This window comes from Chinchilla lanigera, unplaced genomic scaffold, assembly GCF_000276665.1.
Source record: "Chinchilla lanigera isolate Chin_1 unplaced genomic scaffold, ChiLan1.0 scaffold00017, whole genome shotgun sequence".
In the NCBI taxonomy this organism is placed as follows: Eukaryota; Metazoa; Chordata; class Mammalia; order Rodentia; family Chinchillidae; genus Chinchilla; species Chinchilla lanigera.
In genome coordinates, this window is record NW_004955418.1 from 17,439,630 (window position 1) to 17,462,607 (window position 22,978).

Genomic DNA, 22,978 nt, shown 5'->3' on the forward strand with positions numbered 1-22,978 from the left:
TGACAACAGGAAAATAGTACATGTCTAGATTTTTCAACTGCTTTCTGCTAACATTGCTTTAGTTCTGACAGTTTCATATAAAGCAAGTGGAGTTGCTAAATGTTCACGCTTTCTGTACTGCATACCTGATACTCTAAGTTAGTGCGTTTATTGGACCAATGGCCAGACCTAAAACTCATTTGATTTGGCTGCATAAACAAACTCTTCCTTACTGAGGTTGGTAAAATAAGCTCCTTGCTGTGAAAATGTGTGTGGGGATGCCAATCACACGTAATTGGGAACTTCTCAAACCACTGAACTGTACCACAACAAGCAGCTGGTCTGACATCTCAGATGATGAAGCAGTGCGATTCAGAAAACAAGATGAGATCCCAGGTCTTCCGACTTTTGCAATTTGAACTATAACTTTGGTAGAAAGTGAGATTCTGAGCTCACAGGTAGAATTCTGTCTTTTTAACTCACAGATAGGAATAGAAGACAGATTCAGTTGTAAGATATGGAGATGGAAAAAAAGCAATAAAATAGAAATGATGAAATTTGCTAAACAATGAAGAGTGTATTAATCTTTGAAACCAAAAAACTTTTTTTTATAATTAAAGTATGCATTTTACTTCCTTAGGGATTATTTTCTTGCAACTTTAGGGATGAAGAAAGATGCATTTTTTTATATTTAATGAGGTAAAATTAAGGCAGCATGTATGACTGTATTCTATTTTCTAATTATAAACCCCTGCTTCATATATGTTGAACAAAAACTTTAAAATAGTACACAGCTTATTAGCTTGTTAATGACACCAAAGATACTTTGATTAGAAGCCCAAAAATGCCCCCTCAGTTACTGAAAGCAATAAAAGACAGAGAAAAATATCTTTTCCATGAGAAAGACTCTGAATCTGAATTCAGACACCCTTGATATTAAAATTTTAAAGTATTTTTTCCTTAATTACAATTACCCCTCCCATTTTGAGGTGAACTCTTACATAAGTGAAATTATGTAATTAGGGTCTGAGAAGTTACAATAACATGTAGTTTCAGACATTTTTTTTTTTTCTTTTTGAGACAGCGTCTTGCTATGCAATTCATGCTGGTCTTTAGCTCACTTTGTAGCCCAGGGTGGCCTTGAACTTGCAATGATCCCCCTGCCCCAGCCTCCCAGTTGTTGGAATTACAGGCTTGGGCCCCACACCCGGCTAGTTTCAGACATCTAATTTACTTCCTGTTTTTCTTTTAATCTGGAAGGAAAGTACTATGATCATGTTAAGAGCATGGGCTTGGGCATTAGAACAGTTAGAATGCCACTTCCAGTATTTCCTATATGAAGCAATTCGTATAGCTTTCTTAATCTTCAGTTTCTATCTATCTGTAAAACTAAGATAATATTTCTTAAGCTTGTTATGCAGAGTAAATCAGAAGTTAATTTAGTGACTCACTCAAGTTCCAAGAATCTAGTGTGCTTTTGTCTCCCTGCCCAACCTTCCCCATTACTAACTTCCTCTCACATCAGGCCACCTTCAGGAACCCAAGATGCCCACCGGCATTCCGTCAGCCAGCCAGACTTTGCTCTTTTCTTACCCAAGGAGAAGGATTGAGGCTCTTTGTCTCAGCATTCTCAAGATTTTCTCAGGCTGCATATCCAAACCTGCAGTAATCACTGTAGCCAGGTGGTTAGACTGGCTTATCTTTGTGACATTCTCTACCTCTGGAGCTGAAGTCCTCTTTTTTACCTATCACTATCTGTAATTCAGGACAGCTTTTCCACAGCCTCGTGGATTATCAAGAGTAAACTGAGGAGGGGCTGGGGATTTAGCTCAGCGGCAAAAGCGCCTGCCTGGCAAGCGCAAGGTCATGAGTTCGGTTCCTGGTACCGGAGAAAAACCAAAAAAAAAAAAAAAAAAAAAAAAAAAAAAAAAAAAAAAAAAAAAAAAAGAGTAAACTGAGTAAACGAACAAGGGGAACAGGAGAAACACATGCTGGGAAGGTGACCAGTACGTCACTGTGTTTAAGGCAGGCACTTCTGAGAGAGCTAATTTCCAGGCAGAAAGTTACCCCTGTGTCTGGCTGAGCTAGTCCTTAAACCCTTTTTTTAAATTGCTACTAGAAGCAGAACAATTTCAGGGTGAGGGTCAGGGGACCAAAACAAAACAAAACAGAAACAATCCTGGTAAATGAATGGTATGTATTTCTGTAATACATTAGGGAAAGGAGTACTAAAGAATTACAAGGAACAGTTCCGTCATCTCGTCACGTGATCATACACGAGTATTGGCAGTTTAGATCTCTGGTTTCCGAGTGGTACTGAGCAACCCGTAAGCTGTGTGTTTTCCAGTTTGTTCTCGTCATGTCTGGTGTACTTGAAGAGTAGCAGTTAATTGAATAATTTATTTTCATTGTATTCACTTAGTTTCTAGAGTCCACTTTTGATCATTTCTAGGATTTGTTTAATCCATAGAAGATACTGCTTTCACTTTTATTAATTCAGTAGATTGTACTTATGTGTGGAAAACCTTTATAAAATACCTTTCTCAGTGACAGATGTAGTTACGGTTTGTGTCTAGATGTTCTCCCCAAAACCTCATCCAGTGTGAATCTAGAGTGTGTGACTGAATCTAGGGTGTGTGATTGATTCACAGTACAACTCTAGGATTAAGAGTGCTAAGATTAAGGGTGGGTGATTAACAAGTCAGTCCACTGATTGGTTTGACTCTCCCTTAGTTCCGGTAGCCTGGATACAATATAAGGCACAGAAAGAGGTTTATCTTGTCCATTCCTTTGTTGCTTTTCTACCTTGTGGGTGCCATGAACTGTTCTCCTCTGTGTCACCCCTCTGCCGTGTGCCACTCTGCTTTGGAGCCAGCCAACTGTGGACTGAACCCTCTACAAACTGTGAGCTAAATAAACCTTTTCCCCTCTAACTTTGGGTGTCAAGTACTTTGTCTCAGCAATGGGAAAAGTAGCTAAGGTAGACATGTTTACTGAATAGTAACAACACTCCTCCTATGATGATGACATTTAGGAATTTAAATATTGCAAACTAGCACCAAAGCATTTTTTAAAGAAAACTGAAGTGTATTTTTTTAATTTTAAATATAAAAGAACAAAACATATTAACAAACACACAGACCTAAACAAAACAACACAAAAACCATAGAAACAATACAGAATTTCAGAAAAGGTGAAAGGAAATTAACAATGGTTGTTACATTACATATTGTTATCTTCAAACTGGTTGCTTGGATAAATATAGGCATGTAAGATTTATCAAGCAATTAAACATTAACTGTTTCTTTCAATAGAACAATAGAAATTAGTAATACAACTATCTTAGCTATCCTGTATATACATATATACATAGTTTTTCCCCTGTTTTCTTTCTTTTCTCTTCTCCCTCATCCCAGTTGTTCTTTCCTTTTGAGCCATTTTTTCCCTTTCATAATATCTATTGTACCTTTTAGATTTTATTTACTGAAGTAGTTGTTGACTTCTTATTCTTTACTAAAATTATTCACATCTCAGCTATAACCCCTTTCATTCACTGTAAATGCAAATAATGGAGAATGACACACTTTTCTCAAAAAATCACACTCAAATGAGAGCATTTTATTTCATGGGCAAAGAGTTGTAAAATCTGTGGTTTGATGTTTATCCTTTGAAATTTGATGTTTATCCTTTGAAAGAGAACTTCCTGCACTTGTCTAGACTTTTTTTCCTTTAAAATATTCCCTTTATGAATGTATCTTAAAGTCTCAAATGAATACTCGTCTTTCACATCATCGAGTTTAGGTTATAATCTATATATTGTCATGTTAATAATATAAGGGCAGGAACTAAATATTTTATTTTTATCACATTATTCTAAGTGTTTCATACATATTGTCTTATTTAACCTTCACAAAATCTGTCAGTTAGGTGTTATTTTTATCCCCATTTTTTAGGGAGAAAGTATAAACTATTAAGTGATAGGTTTGAAGAAAAAACATCTGCTAGAACCATCTCCCTTTTATTGTGAAAGCAAAGGAAAAATTTGGAAGTAAGCTAGATCAATCTCCTCTTTCAAATGATGTTTTAATGTGTGTCATCATTGTTATCATCCTTCTCAGACTTAACTGGAGTTAAAATGTTTATATTAACAGTACTGGAGAATTATTTTGATTAAACATAATTAATGTATAAATGTAATCTTTAAATGTATCATCCTTGGTTTTTTCATCTGTGAAATGGGAGAAGAAAAATGAGACAGTAAGGAGGGGTAGGCTAATTTAATACTGATATGCTTTCTATGGAGTTTATTATTATGCTTATATAAACATTTTTGTCACTACCAAGCACTAGTTTATTTGTAGAATGGCATTAACTCTCCAGAAACTTTTGGAAAATAAACTTTTCAATTCAGAATAGTTTTAAATTTACAGAAAAGTCCAGAAGAGGGAATTTCCATATGCCCAACACCCCATTTCCTCTATTGTTAATATCTTACATTAGTTTGGTACATTTTTCATGATGAGCCAATATTGATATGCTAACATAAATTGCTTGAATAGCTTTAGTTTTTATTGATGGTGCTTTTTCTTTTTATCTTCCAATATTTCATTTGCGTACCACAACTCGTTTAGTTTTTATGTTTCCTTAGGCTGCTTATGATTTTCAGACTCTTCTTGTTTTTGATCACAGTGATAATTTTAAGGAGTGCAGGTCAGATAGTTTGTAGAACGTCCTTTAGTTGAGTTGATCTGATGTTTTTCTTATGGTTTGACAAGGGAAGAAGGCCGCAGAGATAAAGTGCCTATCTCCTCACATGCTCTCATGGGTACACAACAACACCGACCTCGTCCCTGGAGTTAGGGTTTGTCACATGTCTCCGGGTGTTCAGCACCAGCCCATCAATACTGGGCTTTTCCCAAGAAAATCACTACATTTCTACACAAATTATTTCGAATTCTTCTGCTCTATGGCTTTGTCTACCATCCTCACTTATTTATTTATTCAAATGATTTATTTATACATGTAGAATTAGGGGTATTTGATACTTTGGATTATAACCCAATACCATGTCATTCATTTTGTTGCTTAAAAACTTTTGAATAACTTCTCTGAGGGTTTGCAAAGATGGCAACCATTAAGTAAAAATCACAATATTCATGGAAGACTACTTTGTGCTGTGCTCTGTGGAAAGTTCTATGCTTCTGCTTTGGTTTTCCCAAAAGCACAGCTATTTGCTATTTGCACAGTTGAGTATATGAGATCTTGCTATAGCCACATTGTGTACCTGTAGCCGTGAAACTGCTTAAAGAGATAAAACACCATGAACTTTATTTTAAACTCAAACATGAGTAAAAATGCCACACTGATATGCTTTGCCCCATGTGAAGTTGTTTATTGAATCAAAGCAAGTTTAGGGAATTCTATTCCATAGTAACTTTAACAGAGTCATCAAAGTGTAGAAGCAGCAGAGAACAAGGTCATTTTTCAGTCTTTAAATTATTAAAATAATACATACTATGCATCTGTTGAACCTTAGAAAACATCTAAAGAGCAGGGGAAAATAGTTACTCTAAATCTGGTTGTCCACACAAAAGACCTTGCTAGAGTGTTGTTATATTTTCTTAGGATCTCTTTGTAATGCAAAAAATGTAATTAACCTAGTTCCTATCCTGTATACAGTTCTGCATCCTATTTTTTACCTCACTTTTTTTTTTACCCTCAGCATTTGCCTATGACCGCAAAAATGTCCCATATAGGCAAGCCCCCTTGAGTGTTTTTGGAAATACTGAAAGATTACTTTAGCAAAGAAACACAAGAACAACTAAAGTAATCATTTAGTATTTCCAAAAACACTCAAGGGGGCTTGTCACTTTAGTTCTTTAGGTTTCCCTGCAGTTAACTTTGAAGAAAGCAGTACAGTTCTGAAAGCAAACCCAGATAAAAGGCACTTTTTTTTTGGTACTGGAAATCAAACTCAGGACCTTGCACTTGCTAGGCAGGCACTTGTGCAGCTGAGCTATATCCCCAGCTAAAAAATCACTTTATAATGGATAGGAAAAAATGGAACACTACAGAATTGCTCCAGAAGTAATATGCATTTCAGTCTGGTAAGCACACTTCTTGGGGGGGGGTTCACAAAGGCTGATCTATGTGTTGAGCATTCTCTAGCTGTGAGTGCATAGAATTACACGAAGAATTTTTCAGCAAAATCCCATTGTTTCTTATCAAGTAAGATATCTACTACACAAACTTCATTTTCTGAGATCACGATAATCTCTAAAGTCTAAGTCCTTCAGAACTAGATGTTTTCCTGTACACACTGCCCATATTTTGGGAACAATAGAACTTGCCTTAGCACACTTAAATGCTTACTGGCTAAAGCATACATGACAAGAAAGGCAACATCAATCACTATGTTGGGACAAGATGCCAATTTTTGACATCTTGGAGTTGTTTTTGGAGCTGTTTTATTTGCTCTCAGCTGTGTGCTGTTAAAGAACTTTGACTTTCTTTGAGGAAAAAAAGTGTGTGCAACTCACTGAAAGACAAAAAATCAGAGGGATTAATACAGATCTATCTTGCTGTTAGGTCTGACAAATATAATTTGGATGAAATAGTAGAAATAGCTCTCATTAAGTAATATAAGAATACTAAAAGCCTGAGGTAACTCAAGCAAGATCTACTAGTTTCTTTCTAGTCTTCTGATTATGAAACCTAGCAGTAGCATATGCATGATACATAATTTGCAAAAATATAGGAAAAACCTACTTTGAAAGTTTCTTGGCACTACTTCCTTAGATATTTACAGCTCCTTTGTAAAGATGCAGGGAAATGAGACCACTAGACCTCAAAATCTTTCTGTCTGCCTTGCAGCAATTTGACAGTACATCCAGTCCTTATATCCAGGCCTTTGTACACTTTCTTTTGTACATTTCTAAGGATGACTTGTGTATTTCTTTGTACACTTTCCTACGTGTATTTCATAATAGCTCTCTGACTTGTGTATTTCTTTGTACATTCTCCTTTGTGTATTTCATAATAGCTCTCCTCATCACCTGCCCCTGAATATATAACTCCTATATTTAAATAACTTCTGACATTGACAAAGCACACTGACATATTTCATCTCTTAATCAAAATGTTCCCTTGCATCTGTTACCCCTTTTAAAGATTAGGAAGAAAGGGAGCAGAGACAAGAGTACTCTGGACTGAAATTGTGTAGTGGCTATCCATGCTTTCATCATCAGAATCTGTGACTTCTCACACAAAGTCTGGCTTTGCGGGATCATTGCCAAAGAAAGTGGTCCACTTGCATAAGGACTGAGTAAAGAGAATTTTGTTTGCTGTAACTCAAGTTTTTTACAAACTGTATCGGTAGGTGGAAAGTTTACCAGCCATAATGAAGCTATTTCACACATGCAGTCACATTAGCAGACAAGCCACGGGGGTGGGGGGGTGGGGTAATCAGTACTGTAGGAGCCCCAGTGAAGAGATTCCAGGAGCACTGACACTGAATTTTGTACTTTCCAACAGCAGTCAGCATTGCCATTTATTGGGTCTCGGTGCTTATCAATCCATTTTGTTTGGTTTAGGCTGTTGGAAAATCAAAACCTCAGAATTATCCCAAGGTTGTAGTTGTATTCTGAACTAAACTCTAGTAAGGTTTTTGTTTTGTTCTGCTTTTTTATTCTGTTTTGTATTTTACTATATAGAGTGGTTCTTTTAAAAAATTTGAGAGCATATTGAAATACTTTTTTTGTTTTATCATATTACATTTTCCATGACTGCATATAAATATTTTTCATTGAAATATAATCCACGTAACATAACATTCACCATTGTAAAGAGTACAGTTCAGTAGATTTCTTTTTAAAATCTTTGCTAGTACATATTGTTCGTGGAGAAGAATGGGTTTCATTTTAGCACACTGCAGCCAGGCATGATGCACACAACGGACTGTCAGGTGTTTCTGCTCTCTGAAGGGGTTCCAGTCTACCCTGGACAGTATTGTTTAGATCCATTTATACTGTTTAATTATTAACAGCTCTGAATTTGAACTTTGAAGCTTATCATTTCTCTTCCTCCCTGGGCTCAGCTCAAACTTCTATGTGACTAATTCATCCCTTTCCCACATCCACCCCATCTTGTCTGTTGGCAAATTTCATTTATCAAATCTACTAATCTTTTAAATTCATCTTTTGTTTCTCTTCCACTGACAAGATTGTGTTCTTGTGACTTAACACTTAGCTGCTGTAAAGCCCTTTAAGTAATTCCTTTACCCATGGATTTCTCTACTCTTGTCCACCTCACAGAAAGAAAGGACCAGGTTTTTTTTTTAGTATATGTTTGCAATACATAATAATTGCATTAATCTGGGGAATGGCTGTGTATGCATGTCATATCTTAATCCTTTTATTCCTCTTGCCCCGCTTCCCCCATTTGAGATCCCCTTCCTAGCTCCACAAATGCTTCCTCCCTGTTTTCTATCATTTGTCTTTTGTTTTGCTCTTTATATCTTGTGTAAGAGAAACCATGAAATATTTAACCTATGTCTTATTTATTTCACTTAGCATTGTAATGTTGAACTATATCCATTTTCTTATAAATGATTTGAATTAATACTTCTTTATGCATGTACCCCATTATATATATATATATACACACACACACACATATGTATATCACATTTGAATATTTTTTCATGTGCCTGTTGATCATTTATTTTGAGAAGAGGCTATTCATTTCAATTATCCATTTTTGACTGAGTATTTTGGAGAAGTCCAGTTATTTGTCATGTTATACATATATATATTAGTATATATGCCTGTGAATGAATATATATATATATTTATATATATCTCCATTCTAGATGTAGTCCTCTGTCTGAGGAGTAGATTTCCCATTCTATAGGATGTCTCTTCATGTTGTTGGTTGTTTTCTTTGCTGTGCAGGAACCTGAAATCTAATCACTTAGCATGAAAATCTATGATAGGTAATACATTTTTGTTAAATGAGGCCATTTTGTACTGTTTCTGTCTTCAAAAGCATGCAGTGGTTTTCTGCTGCCGATAGGCCGAAACTCTTCTCAGCCTGGTGTCACTGCCCGTTAGTCTTCAACCTTATTCTTGTGCAATCCCACTGAGCTCCCTGTTAGAAACTTTCACTTGTCCAAATATTTTTGGACCTTTCTCCAGTGTCATCTCTGAGGACTCCTCAGAGGCTTTGCTCATAATAATTGGTCTTTCTTTCTAGCTCTCCTTATGACACAATGCCTCCATTACAGCATATGAAAAGTCTGTCTTTTATTATAGCTCTGGAGAAAACAGGATTTCATTTTAAGTGTCAATTTTGATCAATCGGTAACAGCTGCTTGAAGGGCTGTATTGAGAAGGACTCTAAGGGTGACTTGACTTCCTCGTGAAAGAAAGTTCCGAAAGCAGTTTGATGCAAACACAGGCACGAGAAGAGAGGGAACAAACTTCCCACAGAGTAGGCAGCTTTGTTCTAGGCCCCCCATCCCGCCTATGTTTCTACTCAACTAGATCATGTGTCCATAAGCATCTGCCCTTGTAGCCTCTTCCAAAGTTCATGTTCAATTTTATCCTTGATCACTCGGTTCCCCAGTTTGTAATGCTTACAGTCTAAAATAGCAATTGTGATGTTGGAGAGAGAAATAAACAATGGAAAGTAAACAATGCTGTACAAATGAATGGTCTTTGAAGACTGGGCGGTAAGGCGCAGAAAACAAGAGGGCAAAAGAAGCCTGGTGAAAAATGTAGGATGAAGATGGGAGTTACTGAAGTGTTAGTCCCAGTGAGGAAAAGTGGTCCAGGGTGTGTGAAACAGGAAAGTCAAAGTTCAGTTTAGAAAGGCAGTCTGGAGTTACACAATGGGGACTGGAAATGTCTCAATAAGAAGGATAGATATACTCAAGTATGTATGGACGCAACTGGTGGTTTGAACGTAGTCATGTCTGTATATCAGAATGAACAGACTCTTCAGTCCAATAGACTTTCCTCCAGAAACTTGAAGATGACTCCAAATTAGCAATATCTACCAACCAAAAATTCCAAATGATCTTCTTGATAGATATAGGAAATCTCTTGATAAAATTCATTTTTAAAAGCCCACATAAATGAAGAATAGAAGAAGAAGTTTAAGCTTGAAAAACATTGACAAGCATCATATTAAATGCTGAAATAGTGAAAGGTGTGACATTAAACTCAAATGCAATGCAAACATGCATAATATTTTTACTATTTTAAACAGAGTTTTTGAAGATAGCAGGATAAGACTTTAAAATAAGTGATTAAATATTAGAAAATAAGTCTTGAACTCTATGCAGACAAAATGCTTTTATATACAGACAACCCAAATATGACTTGCAAAATGATAGCAGATAAAGTCATCCTATAAAGTATTATTTATCCATTATATGAGAAATAACATGATTGAATTGAAAATGGAAAAATTACTTAATTTACAAGAGAAATGAATCCCAAGAAATACCAAGAATAAAATTAGTTAGAGAGGGACAACTTCTACATGAAGAAAATAATGCCATTTTATTGAAGGTCATAAAACAGGATTTAAATATAGAAAATTACATTTCTCTTAGTGATTAGTACTTGATATTATGAAATTATAAATCCTTCCCATTTTCACATACAAATTCAATGCAGTTTAGATGAGAAGCCTTGTGGTTTTTAAGTTTTGAAAAATAATTATAGCTGTTTTTCAGTGTTTTCTATATGTCAGGCAGTATTGGAACATCCCACGTGTACTAATGATTATAACCATGTAAGAAGGTAATATTATTAATATACATCATACAAATTAGTAAGGCAGAAACAGGGCTCAACTCCGGATGTTTGGGCCGGCAAACAAGAAGAAAAGTAGAAGTACAAAGTAAATGTACCATAAAGGGAAATGGCTCCTTTATAAGTAGTACTGTTACTACTCATTATCCATCCTAATAAAAATTAAGAAAATGTACTTAAATTCCTACTTCATGAGCATACTTAAAAAATATTCCAGGGTTGGGATACAGCTCAGTGGCAGAGGACTTGTGTAGAAAGCATGGGATTCAGAGTTCATTTCACAGTGCAAAAAGTACATCTATAGCCGTATCTACATCATCTATGTCCCCCTAGATATATTTCAAATGAAATATAGAGACATCTAAAAATTAAAATCATTTTAATATTTTAAATATAAGAAGCAAATTATGCTTTCTCATAATGTGTAAAACATTTTTAGACATGATAAGCTATGCAGAATTTATAAAAGGAAAAACAAACAACTTTAACAGTTGCTGTATAACCACATTATATCGTGCACAAGATCAAAGACAGAAGATATACTGGGAGGAAATATTTGCAATGTATTTGATAGAGAAACTGATCGTAATGCCATTTTTAAAGGGACAACACAGTAGAACAATGAAGAATATTAATGAGAAATTTGTAGAAGAGAAAATGCATATATGCAATCAGTATAAGTCCAGTTGGAGTTACGTCTGAACTAGGTATTAAGTTGTAAAAGGACACATGGATACTGTAATGCAGTTAAAATTACCTTTGTAAATTCCTTAACCTGCACGTAAATTATAATACACTTTTTAAGATGCAAAACCCAACACTCTACAAGTTATGTATGCTAAAGTCCAAGAAGCACTGGGTAGGGTGACAAAGAGCACAAAAGCTACCGATGTAGCTGAAACTTTTCTACCTTTAACTTGCCATCAAAACACTAGGGGAGAAAGCAGACTTGGCAGAGGATTCTTTGTCTGCAGTTTGCATTCCATCTTTTAGAAGGTAATAAACCTATTGAAGCTTACTATACTGGTAGATGTTTTTATTTGGAAACTATCTGATGAAAGACTTAGAACACAACTGCAAGCCAACCAATGTTTGTTGAATCTGAATTTAAATCTTGCTCATTCATTAGACCAACGTACAAACCATTTGAAAAGTTGTTTAGACCCTCGCTGGCTTCCCCTGTCTCCAGGTTGATGTTTCTGCATGGTCCTGTAAACAGACATCATTCTCTTGTCCTGTTTACTGCTCTGAAGACACCTTACCATAGTTCTGGAAACACATATTGAAGGTTGATAATGGTTTTTGCCCACACAGTTGTAAAAAATAGAAAAATTAGTATAAAAAATAGAAAAATTGCTAATACCTTATGCTGACTAGGCTATGGGAGATAAACCTCATGTACAGTTTGCTACGAGTGTGAACCAAAGTTTTCATCCCATGAGAAAAATAAAATCATCAGCCTGTTTGGTAGAAAACACTGAAATTAGGCAAATATTCATCAATTAGAAAGTAATTGAAGACATGAGGATATCACCATTCCAGGGAAGATGATGTACCTATAACAAAAATTAGTTACAGGAAAAGAGGCAAAGGAAGTGGAGATGTTGGTCTAATGGGGCAGACTTTCAGTTATAAGATGAGAAAGTTCAAGGATCCCATGTATAGCATAGAAACCAGATAGCATGTAATAGTACCAAATCGTATATTTGAAAGTTGCTTAAGTGTTCTGTCCACAAAGTAAAAAACAGAAACAAAACCAAAACAAGTTATCTTGAAGTATAGTGTTAATTTAATGGTAAGAGTCATTTTGCAAAATGTCTGAATATCAAATTGTTACTCTGTATACCATAAAATTAATCTTGTTGATTATACCTCAGTAAAGCTGGAAATTTTTAGAGAGAGCTAGCTATATGTATCAGAAAAATGGCCATATTTTTATTATATTAAATAAATTAATAATGGGAAAAATTACTACTGGCTTAGTTAAAAACAAATAGTAACCCAACCCCAGAACATATGCGCAAGCATGCATGCATATATGTTTGTATCAGACTTTCTACAGTGTGAAAGGAAGTAACTCAAATTGTTATAACTGAGAACCTCCAGGAGCAGTCATTGGGCTGAATTTCACTCTTCACCCCTCTGCTGTTTGATGGAAGGAGAAATCACAAATATAGAAAAGGGCAAGGCCAGAATAAACCTTGCAGTATTAAATTAGATGCAAATTAGTGGTAATAGGAATTAAAAGAAAAAAAAAGAAAATTGGGAGATGTAACACAGAAATGGATGGGATTTGATAACTATTTGGATACGTGTGGGAGGCAATGAAGAAGTCAAAGATGTCTTTAGTAATACCCAGCCCGAGTGGCTGGGGAAGGGTGCCACCATTTACAGAAGCAAGGATACCGTGGGAAGGAGAGTGAGTTTTTACTGTTACCAGAGGAGAGATGATGGCTTCAGGTTATTAATCCATGTTGTGCTGCTTCTTATTTGAAATGCTAATTTCTCCAGAAATGAAGCTCCTTATTTGGTCTTAAAACCTCAGACAATATACTGCCCTAATTGAAGTGAGAATTTATGTTCAATATATCTGGACAGGTTTTTTTTAAAAGAAATATTACTTTATAAATGAATTTTATGTGCATTTTGGAACTAAAAGAGCCATACTATTGTCTGTTATTTTACCTTATCCATGCATATTTTGAAATAAGAAAACATTTCTTTGGGCATCAGAAAATATTACTGTAAGAATTTAAAATACATACAGGAAAAAAGTAAGTTTTCCTACTACATAAAAAGTGGCAGAGACTATCCAATATGACATACAGTTTTCACTGAATGTTTCTTTTATGTTGTTTTAATATAGTTATTCCAATTGCAAGTACCTTTGTAACTCAGTACCTACTAGCTTATTAAAAACATATTGTTAAAAATATTCTATATAGGCAGCTTTGCAAATGTTTTTTGAATGAGAAATAGCTTGTGCACTTTAGGGCACAGAAATCAGCATTAGATATTTAGCCCCACTGAGAATTTATTCTTTGCGAATACGCTTAAAATGCTGGGAAGAATTATTTCTGTACAATCATGTGATATTTTATATTGGAGGTAAGCTGGAAGTATGTAATTTGTCAGTATGAGATCTTTTGCAAAGATAAATGAGCCAGCAAAGCCACCTGAATAAATCATTTTAATTTTAAGTTCTATAGAAGTCAACTTCTTTTGCATACCCTTATTCTGCATTCATAGTTGATGGTATTTTTATTTTAGACACTATTTCTATGTTAATTCCATAGAAAATCTTTTACATTACATTTGTTACTTTTAACCTGAATTGAAATAGGCCATTTCTATAATTGTTATGTTTTTTTCTTTGAAGTCTGAAAAATTTCATGAATTCCATAACCATCAGAGAACTAGGTATTTATGATACTACGTTAAATCACAAGATGATTTATTTCACTGACTAATTCTTGTAACCTAGTTAAAGCTACATAAAGTCCCCACTGGAGAAAATGGAACAGAAATAATACATTTAATGTTTTGTAAATTTCTTGTTTTCCAGAAAATACATACTGTTGGAACCAGTAATGCAGATGTCCCTTTGGCTGATCCCGGAATGTACCAGTTGGACATTACATTAAAAAGGGGTCAAAGTTTAGCTGCCCGAGATCGAGGAGGTAACAACATAAGAGCAATATCACTTAGAAGTTTTTTATGTGTTTGTGATGAACTTTGTTTGCCTTATGATTGCTTGAGTTTGAAAAGTTAATTATAATATTGTAAGTTTTAGAAATCTGGGTGTGAAGACGCAGTTTGATATATTACTTGACTTCTCTGACTCTGCAAGTATCAACATTCTGAGGCACTGGACACAGGCTGCAAGGTTCCTATCAAAGTGTTGACAAATTTTCTGCATGTATGATTAGTGACACAATTGGCTGCATAGGTAAGCCATACATGAGAAGTCACATCAGAAGGTACCTTGTAGTAGAGCCAGAGTCTTTTTGCTACACAGATTTACATGTATTGAAACTACAGAATCCAGGACTAATATCTCAACAAAGCTTAAGAGACTCCCATCACATTATTATTACAGGTTTGATTGGACCTGGCAAGAGCCTCATAATGGATTAAAAAGTTCTTTAAAATGATAAGGAATAAGACAGGACAAATGTTCTTTAGTTTTCAGATGCCAAGTCCTAGGGCAGTTTCCTGATGTGTTAGGCACATGCGGGATCCCTTAAACCAGGGAAGAGGCAAAATCATGGACTGTGAAGTATTGTTTGCAAATTTTAAATACCAGCTGTGCAGGTGGTGGAGTCTTGGAGGGTCCTCCAAGCCCCCAGTTCCATAGGAAGCCGAGTTCTGGCTGCAATCTTCTGCCCAGCAGGAAAGAAACTCCCTATACCTGTGCTAGTCCATTGTCAGACCTCCTGGAGAGGGGCCTACCAGCCTTTGATCCCGCTTTTCTCCTCTCATCCTACTTAACATCCATTCTTGAGGAGTAGAAGGGGAACCAGACTAGGACGGTGGTCTGTAATTTCCATACCCTACCCCTAAAGGAATAAAAGAATTTAACATAAAAATGAATTTTATGACTAGACATTACAAATAATATGTTCAGTTTTTAAATAAAATATCAGAACACTCTTACTGAATGGAGATGTAACTGAAAATGTTCAAATTTAAACAGATAAAGAAAGATTTTAAAGTGAACATTTGGTCTAGTGGCTAGGGAAAAGGGTTTATTGCATTAAGCTGTCTCTAAAGAAGCTAAAAGTAGGTTAGAGACAGAAAATAATGCTAATGAAATATTAACAGTATTTGCTATAACTTGTTTCAGTTTTTAAAGTACCCTCTATTATACCATTTGATTGAAAACAGAATTAAACCAGAAAACTAGAGATCAAAACTATACTCTCAGATATTCTCTCAATAATTTTAAGTGTGTACACACACAACTTCTAGTGTAGCACTGTTTATAATTATAGAATATTAGAAACAGCCAAAAATACTCACAATAGGGAAGTAGTTAAATAAATTATAATTTATTTACATGGGGGTACTATGCAGACAAAAAGAATCTCTCTAGGAACTGATATGGAAAAACTTACAGGATATTGTTAAGTTCATCTAGGCAAAGTTTTTAAAAAAGCTTATCATCTACGCATTCCTACAAAAAAGAAATACAGAAAGCAGAGATCAGAATCCAAGAGAGTAACAGTACGCAGGTGAGTGACAGTGACAAAAATGCCAGAGGAGGACAAGCTAGCAGAGCAACAACGGAGCAGCATTTCTCCAAGTAAGCAATCCTCCTCCTGTATAGTTCTCTGGCATTCCAAATTCACTAGTTAATTGAAACCGATCGGGATGTGGGAAGAACTCAGAATGGATTATAGCAATAACCACCCCACAAGGAGATGGAAACCAGAACTAATCTAAGTAACTGTACAATAGCATTGGATTGTCTGGTATAAAACTCAAGATAAATGGCATTCTACATAAGTATAGCACTCTAGGGCATGATTATCAATTGTGAAACTAATGCATGTCCTAGGAACTAGCAAAGAAGTAAATATATTGCAGATAATGAGAGCTGGGTTTCTTATTGCTGGAAGGAAAAGTCACAAATACAGAAAAGGGAAAGGCTAGAATAAACTCTGTAGTATAAAACATGCTTTTTAATATGCATTCATATAGAAATACAGACAGATAAAGGTAGGAGTATCTCCTTTTCTCTCTTGCTCTGCTACACTTCCTCCTATATGTTTGTTTCCTACCTTCTGATCTGCCAAGAAAGTCCAGAAACAGTGACAAAAGTTTAATAACAAATTAACAACCAACACACCTAAAGGCCACACATTTATTCCTAAATACAGTTTCCTAATATAAATCATCAGGGCTCCTGGAGGAAGGGTTGCTTTCAGACCTGGGGCGAGGAAAGTACAAGATGAACCTGGAACACTTTGCATTGCCAAAAAGTAAATAAGTGCTCAAAACTTGGTGGCAGAATGTCAAAACAGTATAGGATCCAACTTAAAGAAATTCGAATGAGCAAAGTTGGGATAATTTCCGTAACAAAATGAGTAATAGTAATACTGTACTATAAGAAATAGAATAACGCTCTATGATTTCATGCTGGTAAATAATTGAATAAATGAATAGGTTGGATAGAAAGTGTAGCGTTCCCTGATGATAAAATTCCAGAACAAAAATGTGGAAAGGAAAATGCAAATAGAAACTCACCTTTTAACTACACCATAGTCATAATTACAGTAGGCAGAACGAATCAGTAAGATGCTGAAATTACGTATGAGTACTTACAATGTGAAACAGAACACTCACAGCACTTGAAAGTATTTCTCTATCAGATATATACATAGCTTTCAAAGGAAAAAATAATAAGTGTAGCTTGGAGAAATATGGAGGACACTAACTTAATCAAATTATCAAAGACAACATGTCCAGGTGTCAGTTCTCCCATTGCTAGAGGAAAACACCCGACTCCTGCCACTTGAAGGAGGAGGGGTGTATCCTGGTTCACAGTTTCAGTGGGTGCAGTATGGTCTTTGGCTCTAAGATGGAAATGGTATGGGGGGACATGGTGGGAGAAGGCTGCTCACATCATGTTGACCCAAAAGCAGAGAGAGAGTGTGGCAGCCAATTTTGAGATTATGCCCTTCTAGGTCATACCCCCTGACCCCACCTCCAAAAGGATAGTAAGCTATGAACTTATCAGTGAACTAATTCAAAGATTAGTATAGTGCCCCCATGATCCAACCACTTTCCTAACGTTCCACCTCTGAACGTGAGACTTTGGGGGACACTTTAGGTGTAGCCCATAACACATGCAGACATCACATGCCTCCTGATAAGATGCACCAAGCACTACATACCATTTCTATAATATTTTTGTGAAATGCCTAAGTTCAATTTAAGCATAGGAAGACATCAAGCAAACTCTGTCATCATATAACAACATTCATCTGAGTGAAGTAATTCTTCTCTTGTGGACACCGTATGCACAATTCTTTCTCTCCATTTCCCATTCCCATTCCCATTTTACAATATTGCGTTTGGATTTGATTTTGTGTATACTGCTGTCTTCCTTCTAGTAGCAAATTATTACCTATTGACAGCTCTGCCAAAAATGTGAAACAAGTGTCAGTACAATAAGAGGGATGTGTACTTACAGAACAAGGGAGAGAATATTTCTTTGTGGAAATGAAGACTATAACAAAGTGTTTAAAATGCTAGCTCCAATCCAGCCTCTCCAGCTTGCCTGACTTTCACATTTGTGGAATTTGTATCGCATAAACATAAGAAGTATTTAACTGTAGGAAGCAACTTGAGTTAAATTTGGGATTGATTAAATATTTTTAAAAAACGTGTTAAACATTGATTGTAGAGCTATCATCAGGCAGTTTTGTGAATTTATATTCAAATAACTGGTAGGGTAACTAGATGGAGATAGAGAGCTTAAAGTAAAGTTAGGAAACACTGAAGTTATATGGGAATATAGTTTTGAGGGCTTGCACTTATATAATGGTGGCAAAATGGAAAGGAAATGAGTCTATGAGAACAAGTCTAGGGGACTATCAAGTAGGACTTGGGGTCATTTGAAAGAGGAGGCTTCAAAAACTTACTGAAGTAATACAGTTAATGAAACGTGGGAGCAATGTGGAGCTTGGAAAATGATAGTATACGTTTATATGCACTTGTATAATTATTACAATTAATAGGAATTGCAGTCATTATATTTTACATCAGTATCCTCTTCTACTACCCAACAAGACCAAAGCGTCTGAGTCCCGTATGTTTCCAGTCACATTTGCACGGAATAGTGGAAGGGGAAATCTTATTGCCGCCACCACTAGAATGTTGGAGCTGTTTTTCTCCATAATTCTTTATATGTAATAGGCACTGAGGCAGGCTTAGTAGTCACAGGTGGATCTTGTTCTTCCATTTTTGTGATCTGTTTTCCAGAACTCATGGCTTCTTGAAGTATGACTACTTTTCCTGAGTTTTACTATCTCCATTTTAGGCTGCCTGATGAGCTATAAAGTACGTAATCTTAGGAGTCTGATACATAAGTTCAAACCAAGTTCCACATTTCATCAACCGTCTGACTTTAAGAGAGATTGCAATCTCTCTGCTCTAGTGGTAGGTTCCAGATTTAGTAAACAAAATAGGATGCTAGTTAAATTTGGATTTCAGATAAATAATTCACTATTTTTTATATATTTATAAATGTGTCTCAGATAATATCTGGGGCATACTTACACTAAAATTTATTTACTGCTTATCTAAGATTTTATTGTTTTATCTGGCAACCTTATGCAATTGTCATGTTTAGTATATTGGAAAAATAACTTTTACATTCTAATTAAATTGGACTTTTCAGAATATCATTTTGGCAGAGACATCTCTGACTTTTTTTGTCTTTTTAAGACAGGTCATGATATGCAGTTATGACTGGTCTTGAGCTCACTTTGTAGCACAGACTGGTCTCAAACTCACAACAATCCTCCTGCCTCAGCTTCCTGAGTGCTGAGAGTACAGGCATGCACTGCTATGTCTGGCTTCATCTATGATTTTGAATGTAGTGATTTAACATGGTAATCTGTACTGTTAGAAAAATAAGAGAATTCTGATATCTCTGATAATAACAATTCTTCACAATTTGATTTTTAAAAATTTTGGTCATGGAAGATGTGGTGTTTTCTTAGAGCCTCATTAGCAAATTATCCCAAACACAGACAGCTAAAATAACAGAAATTTATTAACTCACAGTTTTGGAAGGGAAACAAAATCCAAAAAATCAAGGTATGGCAGGCAAAACTCCCTCCAGTTGCTTTTGGAGAGAATTTTTCTTGCCCTTTTCAGCTTCCAGTGGCCTCAGGTGCATTAAATCCACAAAAATCTCATTGCCAGGTCCTTAACTTAGTAGCATGTTCAAAGACCTTATTTCAAAATGAGATCGCATTCACAGAGACCAAGGATTATGACTTGGACATATCTTTAGGAGGGCCTACATTAACCCACTATGGAAGACAATGCCTTTCTTCCATGTGCTAGGCACAAATTTAAATAATGAAGTGATTTTTATAAATTTGCTTATTATTAGTTTATAATGGTGTTAGAAATCCATGTGTTGAGCAGAGTTAGAGAGCAATGGTGGATCACTGCACTCCGAAACTCCCTAAGCCCTCCGCAAGTCTGCTGTGTCTGTGCTGGAGGGAAGTGTCCAGGTGTTCTGAGAGCCATGTTTTCAGTTTGAAGGAAGAAGCACAGAAGCCTGTGAAATGTCCTGCCATCTAATGGGCTCACTTAGTACATTTATGTCCCCAGTATCATGAAACGCATCTTGCAGAGTAACACTGCCATCTTTTATGCTACACTTTATTTCTTTGTTTACTAACATTTTAAAAAATCTAGAAAGTTTATATATAAGGGGGCACTGACATGGAATTAGCCTCTACTTAATACCAACATCTAAGAGAGTATAAATAAATATAAATTTATAAAGTGTGCTTCTGTTTTATGAATAGTAATAAAAAAGTGTCAGAAACTTGGTGGATGGAAAAGGATTTGGTAGTTTTTCTCCAGCTATAAGGCTCACGTTTTCTCCCTGAGAACTTATACCAATTAGAATGCAGACAGATCTGAGAAAATAAATTGAAGAGCATTTTTTTTTTCAGAAAGAAATTGGATTTAATCAAACTAAAATATATTCTGAATTCTAGGTATAAACAAAGCTTTTTTTTAAGTTAGAAAGCCTGCCAGCAATTTTATCATTAGATTGTAATTTGTGAATGCTCCTAAAGAAAGAGCACTTCTCAGAGGGTGTAAGACACAGCGTGTCATGCATGAAGCAGAATACTTGGCATTTACAGAGATTTCCTCTGATCTTAACAGGCCTGGCTGTGAAAGCACCTGCCATCTTGTACAGGTTTTGTGGTTTGGTATTTGGATTTCTCTTTGTTTATGATCCTTGGGAATTTTATTTATAGTAGAATGGCCGTATATCTCAGTTTATGTGGGGGCAGGTTTTTTGTTTCCTTTTTTTACCAATTGACCAGCATAATTCTTTTTAAAAAATTTTATTTTAAAGAGAGTAGTGAATGAGACCAAAAAAAGAACAATAGCAGCATACCAGCATCACAAACATGAACAAAACAAAGCTAGAACATTTAAAGTCATACAGGGTTTCAAGACAAAATAATACAAATTAACAATGGTTGTTACATTACATATTGTTATCTTCTATGTTGCTCAGATTACCAGATGTAAGAACAGAAGAGTATTCAAACATTAAAGAAAATAAGAAAACAATTATTAGATAAAACATTAGAGATAATAGAGAGTTTCACTAGACAAGATGGTAGGAATTCACCATGGTAGTTCCATTGCATATTGTTGCCTTCAAATCAGTTGCTCAGACTACCAGGTATAAGCATGCAAAATTGGTCAGAACATAATTTTTAATAGTCCTCTATTTTACTCTTAAGAAGGTCCCAGTTTCAGAGAAATAGAATGTACTGATGCTTGCTAAAACAAATCTTAATTGCGTTGAAGCTCATTAGAAAAGGAGCTGAAATTGTACAACAGCTGATATTGTAGCTCAGTGGTAGTTATGCTGAGCATCTATGAGGCCGCAGTTCAAGCTCCACCATCCCAGAAAGACACTACACAATATGAACGTTTGTTTTTCTAGGGGAAATTGCAGTTTGTAACATCAGAGAAAGATTTGTCTTCAAGCAGGTTTGAGATGCTCTTTTTTGGCAGGGAACTTCTTTAGATTTACATAGTAAATATTTAGTAAGTGTTTAATGACCGATCATGACCAAGAAAAGACCGGTCATGATGTATTTCTTGCTAAGATCATGAATTGTATGTGTTTCCAGTTGAGCATTTTTAAAATTTCTTACAGTTGGTGGGACTCAGGTACGCACGTGTTTTGCCTTGTATAAATACGGTCATTACATATATGTTAGTGTTGCTCCTTTCATCAGTGTCTTATCATTGGGAAAGATTTCTTTAAATTTATAGTTACTATTTTTAATGATAGCTATTTCATATGTTCTATGATCATAAACTTTATATGTATACATACATATATACATGTATGTAGATGCTATAGCATATATGTGCTTGTGTGCGCATATACACATACATATATATTTGCATAATACATATAAGCTATTATTTTTTACTGTTTTATTTTCATAGAGACAGAAACATCACTCACTGCTATACAGAAACTCCTCTGTTATGTGCTAATCAAATGAGAACTTCGAAATTACTAAACTAGGAGAATAAATTTTTACCTGGAGATTTTGTAATCAGCTCCAAGAGTGTATCATTGTCCCCGGATAAGCCCGTTATTCTGAGCCAGAGTCACGGTTCAGCTGTCCTTGCCCAGACTTTGTCTGTAGCTCTCTGTATGTGGGGTGCCCCTTTCTTTCAGATTCGCCAGCTTTGCAGGGGGGACCTACTTTACCAGATATAAATCTGGGACTCCTTAATCTGTAGGGCACATATGACACCGCTTTCATGAAGAGTCTAATGATGGACCCACATATGGAATGTAGTCCTGCCACACCTAACAGTAATATTTACTTCTAAAGATGTTATAACTTCTATTTTTATGGTTATAAATTTGCTTTGTTTCATTGTATTGAGGCAAATGAGGGCCAATTTTCAGTGCAATTTGCAAATAACTACATTGCCATGGAAAGTAAAACAAAACAAAACAAAACAAAACAAAACAAAACACCTGGAAAGGCCCAGTGTGCAGTATCAGACACTGTTCTCAGTTCTTTACAGGTTTTCCTTCAGCAGCTGCATAGGCTCTGGCAATGGTATTTTTTTAATAGACCGGAGTGCAGTCAGAAGTATTTAGCCAAGCTGAATTACAGTAACCCTTTCACAGGATTTTTTAAGAGAAAAGCAGTGAAAACAATGACACAGTTTCAAAACAAGATAATAAGAGATTGACAATGGTTAATATATTGCATATTGATATCTTCAAAGTTAGTTGCTCAGATACAAGATATAGGTATGAAAGATTAGTCAAACACCGTAAGCACAAGCCATTCTTTTCAATGAACCATTAGAAATTAATAGTATATTTACCTTAGCTATCTTGTGTACGTATTTTTTTCTTTTTTCTT

At 35.5% G+C, this 22,978-nt stretch overlaps 1 protein-coding gene across 8 annotated transcripts in view; it reads left to right on the forward strand.

Annotated features, from left to right (window-relative positions):
• Positions 1 to 22,978, forward strand: part of Mctp1 (multiple C2 domains, transmembrane 1) — a 517,439-nt gene that overhangs the window by 210,132 nt on the left and 284,329 nt on the right. For 7 of the 8 annotated variants that reach the window (XM_013513035.1, XM_013513041.1, XM_013513036.1 and 4 more), the window contains exon 2: positions 14,365 to 14,479. In XM_013513035.1, coding sequence (XP_013368489.1) covers positions 14,365 to 14,479 — 115 coding nt within the window. Of the gene's footprint in view, positions 1 to 2,271; positions 2,307 to 14,364; positions 14,480 to 22,978 lie in introns of those variants that run through there. The other variant, XM_013513039.1, reaches the window with a different exon arrangement.